The sequence below is a fragment of the Colletotrichum aenigma genome (assembly GCF_013390185.1).
Source record: "Colletotrichum aenigma strain Cg56 chromosome Unknown KSG_Cg56_contig06, whole genome shotgun sequence".
NCBI classification, from domain to species: Eukaryota; Fungi; Ascomycota; class Sordariomycetes; order Glomerellales; family Glomerellaceae; genus Colletotrichum; species Colletotrichum aenigma.
This window is the reverse complement of record NW_023500912.1, coordinates 1,047,787-1,056,087: the sequence shown is the minus strand read 5'-3', so window position 1 is coordinate 1,056,087 and position 8,301 is coordinate 1,047,787. Positions and strand designations below refer to the sequence as shown.

General features: G+C 57.7%; 4 protein-coding genes across 4 annotated transcripts; 3 read left to right on the top strand and 1 right to left on the bottom strand.

Annotated features, from left to right (window-relative positions):
* CGCA056_v009326 (uncharacterized protein) lies at positions 1-701 on the top strand (the record flags this gene model as incomplete). The annotated part of the gene is made up of 2 exons (XM_037324573.1): positions 1-437; positions 521-701. 2 exons carry the CDS (start codon positions 1-3, stop codon positions 699-701), a joined length of 618 nt encoding a protein of 205 aa, XP_037176389.1.
* A 470-nt stretch (positions 702-1,171) lies between these two features.
* Positions 1,172-2,192, top strand: CGCA056_v009325 (uncharacterized protein; the record flags this gene model as incomplete). The annotated part of the gene is made up of 3 exons (XM_037324572.1): positions 1,172-1,287; positions 1,343-1,492; positions 1,550-2,192. The coding sequence occupies 3 exons, from the start codon at positions 1,172-1,174 to the stop codon at positions 2,190-2,192; spliced, it is 909 nt and encodes a 302-aa protein (XP_037176386.1).
* Positions 2,193-3,457: 1,265 nt separating this feature from the next.
* freB-5 (Ferric/cupric reductase transmembrane component B) lies at positions 3,458-5,848 on the top strand (the record flags this gene model as incomplete). Its single annotated transcript, XM_037324571.1, has 4 exons — positions 3,458-3,990; positions 4,039-4,344; positions 4,392-4,683; positions 4,730-5,848. The coding sequence occupies 4 exons, from the start codon at positions 3,458-3,460 to the stop codon at positions 5,846-5,848; spliced, it is 2,250 nt and encodes a 749-aa protein (XP_037176387.1).
* A 1,381-nt stretch (positions 5,849-7,229) lies between these two features.
* Positions 7,230-7,758, bottom strand: CGCA056_v009323 (uncharacterized protein; the record flags this gene model as incomplete). Its single annotated transcript, XM_037324570.1, has 2 exons — positions 7,230-7,672; positions 7,728-7,758. The coding sequence occupies 2 exons, from the start codon at positions 7,756-7,758 to the stop codon at positions 7,230-7,232; spliced, it is 474 nt and encodes a 157-aa protein (XP_037176392.1).
* Positions 7,759-8,301: the final 543 nt, after the last annotated feature.

Here is an 8,301-nt window from a genome sequence, read left to right as displayed (position 1 = left end):
ATGGGCTCCAACTCCTTCGACCAAGACTGGAAAACCGCCGCCCCCTACCTCCCCTCCTCGCAAGCCGAAATCGACGGCAAGCCTTTCGACAAGAAGATCCGCGGCGAGTGCCACTGCGGCCAGGTCTCCTACTGGCTCTCGCGCGACCGCCCGCTCGCCTCCAAGTTCTGCCACTGCCGCGACTGCCAGAAGATGCACGGCGCGCCCTTCCAGTGGGCCGCCATCTTCCACAAGACCGACCTCGCCTTCGACCGCGGCGTCGACGGCCTCGCGTTCTACAACTCGGGCTCCAAGAAGACCAACCACGACCTGCCGTGCAAGGTTTCGTGCGGCCACTGCGGGAGCCGGATTATGGACGAGGGGCGGAATATGGTGCTGTTGTTCCCGGGGCTGTTGCATTTTGACGAGGAGGAGAAGAGGGAGAAGTTTGATGTGCAGTGAGTATCTTTGCCTCCCCATTTGATTGAGGTGATGAGCTGGGTGAGGCGATTTGAGATGCGGATGTGCTGACGGTGTGTAGGATGCACATCTTCTATAAGCAGAGGGTGGTCGATTTACCAGACGGCAGACCGAAGTGGGCTGCCTTGGACGAGAAGAGCGAGCTGATGGACGAATTGCTCGACGATGAGAAAAGCGAAAAGATTTCTGTCTCCAAGGCGACTGAATCCTCAGAATCGGCGAAAAGGAAACGAACGGCCTAACGTAGCAGAGACATCAACGGACGGTGGAAGCCCAATCTAAGCATTTGTTTCAATGAGTGGTAATGACAGTGTCTATGCCATCTCTGCAGGATTTCCCTGTTCGTTTTGTAGTGTCAGGAACTTGGCAGGACTCTAGCCGACTTTTTTCCGCAAATATCGCCATGCTGAATACATACATGGTTAAAAAAACATGATTGATTTATGACCGCGTTGCTTTACGCGTGCAACAAGACGTCAAACTACATTTTCCAGTCGCTTTCTGACTCACTAAGGTTGGAATGATCCCGTAGTTAGTGAATCAGTTCGAGGCTGTTTGTTTCTGGTCTTTTCCAAGCCATATTGTAGTAAATCACAGCAAATGTTACAACAAACTCTGGCAACATCTCACGATAAAAAGATCGTGACGAATCATCTTCCGCTGTTGTTTGACCATCTACGTCCATCTTTCATTACTTCACTTCACCACAGCAATGGCATACTCCGAGTCTCCATCCTCGACGACCAAGCGCGCTGCTGCCGCTCAGCTTCCTTTCACCAAGGAGCCGAATACCTGCGGCTTCATTGATTCTCCTACTTCTGCACCGACGTAGGCCGTATCTTGTCACTTGGCGTCCCCACTACACGTACTGATCGCCTCACAGGATATCCCCTAAAGACCAGGCGTGGACGTGTCCCGGGCCGTGCATATCATCAAACTCATTCCTAGGCTGCCGCTCCCCTGTACCGACAAAATGCCTCGGGTCGTCCGTGGAGTCCATTGCGGGCGGCTGTAAAGAGGGCGAGCTATGCTGGTGAGCAGGCAGATGTTGACCCTCTGTCGTGGTTCACGATGCTAAAGTCCTAAACAGCAAATACCGACCCGATACCGCGTGCTACACCTGGCTCTCAACTGATGATGCGTCGACGTTTACCCTCTACGAATGCAGTTCCACAAGCGGCACGGGTAACCTCCTGGCGTCTCCGACGGACCTGCCCGGCCCTATTTTAACCACCATCATCGATTCCACGTCCAAGATTCTCACGGGATCTGAGACACCATCAGCAGCAACCGCGAGTCTCCTCCCAACATCGACGCAGGAACCACAGCAAGAAGCCTCAAAAGGGGCCATAGCAGCCAGCGTCGCGGGCGCCCTCGCGTTCCTCGGCCTCCTCGCAGGCGGGGTCGTGTACCTGTACATATGGAACAAGAAGAAGAAGAAGCGGGAGGGGTTCACGGGGCTTAATCGGAGGGGGAGCATGGCGATCTCGGGGCCGTACATGGTTAGCGGGTTGCCACCCAAGTTCCCGCCGCCGCCGCCTGCTCCACCGCGTCCCCCGATGAGTCGGGGGGTGTATGATATGGAAGTTTTTGATCAGGGCAGAGCTACTTCATCGATGTATAGTAGAGGAAATCACGTTGAGAGGGGCTCCGAGGGGCTGGTGCCGCCGCCGTTGGATGTTCCTGGGAGGCCGAGTAGGGATGGGGAGGCTGTTAGTGGCGGGTGGATTTGAGAGGGACACCTGTGAATTCATTTCTGTACTGAAAAGTGGCAGTTGCGTTATTTAGGTCGGTCGCGGTGACTCACACCCGAGAATTCTCAACCATCCATACCAAATCTTTCTGTGCTGTCTGGACGAAAATTGCTGGTGACGTGTGGTTGAGAATGGGACGAACATCGGAGGTGCGGCGGTTCCGACTCGGCGGGTGGTGATGTGTCAACGGAAGCGCGGGAGGGAAGGTCCCTGAACCGCCGGCGGGGGAGAGCGGGCACCGCTGAAGTCACAGCGGTCCTCCAAGGGTAGGCCCTGCTCGGTTGCTGCTCCCGGGAGTGGACTGAGGGGGCATTTGATGGATCGTCGCTGCTTGACTTACAGAGTGGTACTCGATGAATTCCATGCAGGATGCATTAGGAGATGGAATTGAAGAGCCAGAAATTCGTTTGGAGGGAGAAAAATGCCCTAGTGAGTTCCGTGATGGCGGGTGACTTTAAGCGCAGGTCTCCCGCCTGATAGCCGGGCTCCCGAAAGCTTAGCGGGTGGTCCCGCGTATCACGGGCCTTACTTTCAGAGGGCATTATCGGACGTTTGAGCGCAGTAGCCGGCGCTGATTGCAAAAACTATTTTCTCTGAGAGTGTTTGAGTGCATTTTTTATGAAAGTTAAGTCTCGGAAACGGCGGGGCCCAAAAGCAGCGGCCGGCGGGATGCATGCGTTGGATTCTCACAGTGAGACAACACGCTGCGTGGCCAGCGTCAGGTGGGTTAATAGCCGCCCTTTTTAAGGCAGAGCCCCTCCTCTTTCGCCCAGCCAAGGCAGCTCCTCCACGAGTGTCACGCAGCATCACCACACACTACAGCAGCATCTACACCATTTCAAGGGGTGACCCGGCACAGAGGGGCCAGGTCACGGGCTGGTGCCGATGCCGGTGGATAATCGCGATAACCTAAGCCAGTGGGGACGCTTAATCAGATGATCTGATAAGATCCTAAATTTCACCACTTTCCCACCCCCGAATCCTTCAGTACCATTTTCTCTCAACCCCTCGGAGCACCGAGCTGTCCCTCCCGAGGCACCTCACCTCGCCTTTTCTTTCCCACTTGCCGTGAGCCGCCCAGTCTTTGCGTCTGCGTCCCCTTGCAACTCGCACCAGACACTTCCAACCAACCCCTCTAAAGGCAATTTCGCATCATCACCATCGCCGTCGCATAGCAACAGCTCGCACATCACAGCAACCCCCGCCAACGGCCCGAGCGACCAGATGCGAAGCTCCCGACCGTGATGCGAGCACCGTGGTCATCGCCGTCCTCGGCGACAGGACGAGGACGAGGACCGGGCCTCAATCTCACCGTCGTCGCCGCAACTGCGCTCCTCTTCGCCACCTCCGTCGCCGCCTCCACCGTGTCCGTCGGCGGCCTCTGCTACGACGCCTGCGTCAACACCATCCGCCAGCCGCACTTCAACGACACTGCCCCGGCCAAGTCGAAGCTCCCGCAATCGTGCAAGAGCCTGCTGCACATCAAGTCGCTGTACCTCTGCACGCACCTGCACTGCGACGCGCCGCACCGGGATGCTGGGCTGGGCACGCAGAACGCGACATGTCAGCAGTACATGAACGTCTCGCTGCCGCCGTTGGAGATTATCGGAGGGTACTCAGAGGAGGAGATCAAGGGCCTGAGGAGGCTGACGAAGGCGGAGGGCACGGCGGAGACTGTCTTGAACGAGGTTGTGCTGCCCGCGGAGCCGTTTTACCAGATCTGGTATGATTCTTTGGAATCGGTAGAGTATACCTACAGTCGGCATTATCGATATGGGTATGTGCATCACCTCGAGTCGACGAAGCACCGCTGACAAGATCCCAGATTCTATGTTATTGTCTTCTGGGTCATTGTGTGCGCTTTTGGTCTGGCAACCCGTCTTGTCGGAGCCATCGCCAGCCTCCAGCGCCAGGAATGGGACTCGGAGAAGAAGCCCAACGCGCTGCACTGGGCTGCGCTCTGGCTCAAGCGATACATCACTATCCCGGCGACCTTCGGCTACCGCTGCTCGCAGAACTTAGGGTGGTGCACGATACCGCCGCGCATCCAGAGCATCACCATCTTCGCCTTCATCGCCGTCAACACGTGGTACTGTTGCTACGGCTATTCCCTCCTCCCGGGGCACATGTAGTAGGTCCACCCTTTTCACCATCTCAGTCCTGTACTGACTCAAGAAGCTGGCCGGATATGTCGAAGCAAATCGGCCGCTACGTCGCCGACCGAACCGGCATCATCTCCTTTGCCAACTTTCCCATCATCTGGCTGTTTGGCATGAGGAATAACCTGCTTATGTGGGTGACCGGCTGGGACTTTGGCACGTACAACAACTTCCACCGCTGGGTTGCTCGCGTCGCGACAGTCCAGGCTGTCATCCACACCGCTGCCTACGTTATCCTCATTCTAAGTGAGGGCGGCTGGACATACTTCCTCTGGTGGTTCACGCAAATGTTTTGGTGGGCCGGCTGGTTTGTAAGTAGTCCCGCATCATGAACTCGTCCATCGCTAACCCCAACAGGCAACCTTCGGCATGGTCTTCCTCCTCGTCGCCTCCGTCTTCTGGATGCGCCGCAAGCAGTACGAGCTCTTCCTCGTCCTCCACATCCTCCTCTCCATCCTCACCCTCGTCACCATGCTCGGCCACGTCTCCATCTTCAACCACCAGTTCGACATGCTCTTCTGGATCCCCTTCTACATCTGGGTCGCCGACCGCCTCCTCCGCATGTCCCGCACCCTCGCCTTCAACCTCAGGTTCTGGAACACCTTCGCCCTCGCAACCTACGACGCCACCTCCAACATCGTCCGCCTCAGCATCCCCTACCCCAACTCCTTCTACGAGCCCAAGCCCGGCACCTACTACTACCTCCACGTCCTCTCCGACAAGCGCGCCTGGGAGAGCCACCCCTTCACCATGGCCTGCACCACCCTCAACACCCACCACACCCGCAAGTTCTCCTCCGAACAGACCCCGCTCCTCGTCGCCTCCGACGACAACCCCGTCGAGCCCATGTCCGAGGTCGACCTGCACCCCCGCACCGGCACCCCCTCCATGACCTTCCTCATCCGCCCCTACGACAGCTTCACCGCCCGCCTCCGCGAAGCCGCCGCCGCCCCCTGGCCGCGCCCCGCCCGTCTCCGCGTCTTCGTCGAGGGCCCCTACGGCCACACCCAGCCCTTCTCCCAGTTCGACGACCTGCTCTTCGTCGTCGGCGGCAGCGGCGTCGTCGTCCCCCTCGCGCACCTCCAGCACCTCTGCCGCGCCGCCTCCCGCGCCCGCTCCGTCAAGATCGTCTGGGCCGTCCGCGAGCTGAGCTTCGCCGCCGACGTCCTCCGCCAGGACTTCGAGGACGCGCTCGACAGCGGGAAGCTGGCCGTGGATATATACGTCACGCAGACGAGCCTCGCGACGAACGCCGTGCGGCCCGACGACTGGCCCGAGCACGTCAGGCTGATGTACGGACGCCCGGACGTAAGGGAGGAGGTGCAGGACGCCGCGACCGCCGCGGAGAAGAGCCGGCTCGCGGTCGTGGCGTGCGGGCCGAACGTCATGGCTGACGACGCGCGGAAGAGCGTTGTTGAGATGCTTGGACGGGGGTATTCTAGGATCGAATATTTCCAGGAGAGCTTCAATTGGTAAGAGATGAGAATTAGATGATTAGACGGATGGCCAAGTCTTTTGGATCAGCGATGTTTTTCAGCATAACACTGGCGTTGGAAGGTTTGGATACGGATACCATGACATTTATACACAATCTTACAACTAGATTATGAATTATCTCAACCATTTATGGTCATAATTCTCCCTAGACTTTTCGCCATGTCGTTATCCTTGTGGTCACCCTTGTCGTCCATAGTCACGATGTGGTCGGGGAACCAGACCTACCCGCCCGAATAGCTAGACCTCTCTCCATCGGAACGACTTGCGCTGGACCTCTTACAGTAATACTGATTCAAGAACGACAACCTACCCCACGCAGACATACTCTCGGGCAACGCTCCACGTCAATACCAAGTGCTCCTGTTGGTTGAATTCGCACAGGACTTATCCGGACACCATTTCAAATGCCGCCACTCCTCCGTTTGCCGATACGTCGACGGATCCATCGTCCTCAGCCAGTCACTCGAGGGCCTCCGTCTGTTGATGTGCCCGTTTTCATCCGTCGAGATCTCGGAGGTGGCGCCTATCGAGTGCAGAGACCCGCGCAAGTGAATCCTTTTGCCGTCTGATATCCACTCGTAACGGTAATAGCACTGACGACACAACATGTAGTGGCGCGACATGCTATAAATCGACGATATCGGAAACCTGCCCACGCGCCTTGCGTCGGCAGTGTTCTTGGCTGCGCAGCAAAGGCACGATATTCCGTCTCTCTCGTCGCTCCTGTGGTACTCCAGCGACAAGGCCGACGGCTGCCTGAAGCAGACACGCCGGTGCCAGTAAAACACCTTCATCAGCTTTTCCAAATCGAACGAGATGTGCGGGCACAGCAGTCCCTCATGCCGCTGGTCGAATCGCTTCAGCGCTCTACGTATATCATCCTTGGTGAGGATCTCCCAGCTCGATAACGTGTAAACAGGCGCCTTCCATCCAAGCCTCAACTTGCCTGCGGCATCCCCCGTCCGCGAGGGTTCATAGGTGACTTCAGGGGCCTCGCCGTGTCGCCCGATCGCATCGGCGCATTGCCGGCAACGCAAGACAGACCTCTTTCTGCTGGACTCTACGCCAATCCAGCCCTGGACACGTGGCCAAGAAATCAGGTTGTGCGGGCAGATCCGCAGCATCCCTTCCCATCCGATGCAGATTCGGTCCCGACGCTGTCGTTCGGCGGGGGAGAACCAGCTTGGATGGTGGGAGCACTTGCAAGCGGCGCATGCAACGTACCTGTCCCCCCCGGGTGTAGAGCGGGTAGATACCCTGCCTTTCCTGACTCCTACCAGCCAAACATAGCGCACAAAACGTCCTCCGTTGCAAACCATACCGGAGGCCATCCCGCTCCTCCACCCGCAGCGCGTCCAAGTTAAACTCGACCCCCGGGATGAAATGGATAGCTGGCGCCGTCTTGCCCCTGAGCTTGCGATGGGCGCGCAGCAGCCGGTGCACGCTCGGCTCCGCCGTCGCCGGGTCGATCGCCGCGGTTTGCTGGTGGTACTTTGAGAACGCGGCGTAGCGGAAGAGCGCCGCGAAGAGGTGCGACACCTGCCGGACGACGTAGAGGTCCGGCGGCGGGAGGCGCTCCGTGATCTCCAGCAACAGCTCGTTGGGGAGGCGAAGCAAGGGGTTGGACGAGTAGTTCGCGAGCCGGCGGGTTTGCCATGATGTGTCGTAGCCGGTGGGGATGCTGGGGGGGACTGTGGGGGACGAGATCGCGACGGAAGCGGATGGTCGGGGAGGGGTCGGGGGTGATTCCCTGGAGCTTGGAGAGGAGGCTGCGCATCGTCTTCATCGTCTTCTGTTTTGAAGCTTTGATAAGTTGATGTTTTCGAATATATGAAAGATAGGCGGTTGAGGAGTACACCTACAAGCAGTTGAGAACCTCTGTCGACCATCGCTTAGTATCACATGGCTGAACAACCCGTTGGTATCCATGTGAGCGGCCCTGCCGGTAAACTCTGCCCGCCACCTCGTGATGGTCGAGAGAGGTTCTCAAATTCCTGCCAAGCTCTGATGCACCTCACTCAGCTTGACTTTGACCCCATCGATACCTACCAGGGCCATCGAACCTCCGTTGCAGGCATCATCACCGCCCAGGACAACGAGCTCAGCTTCACTGTTGCTGCTCCGGATATCCATCCTCGGCGCCTACAAGGGGGGCCAGCGTCTGGCGTATGGCAGTTAGAATCAGAAGTACGTCCCCGGCAACGGGTTACGCCTTGATGGACTGTTCTCTGCTGGTGAACCCTATTCTTGTAGGAGGCAACTTCACCTACGTCCATATTTTCGTCGTCGCTGATGTGATATATGTCATCGCTGTGATGGTCGTCGTCTCTCATCGTCGTCCCTGAAACTTATCCCCCCACATATATACCCTCACAGCAATGCTATGGACTGGATGGTGCAAAGATTGCTTTGTATCGACGATCCATTGCGTT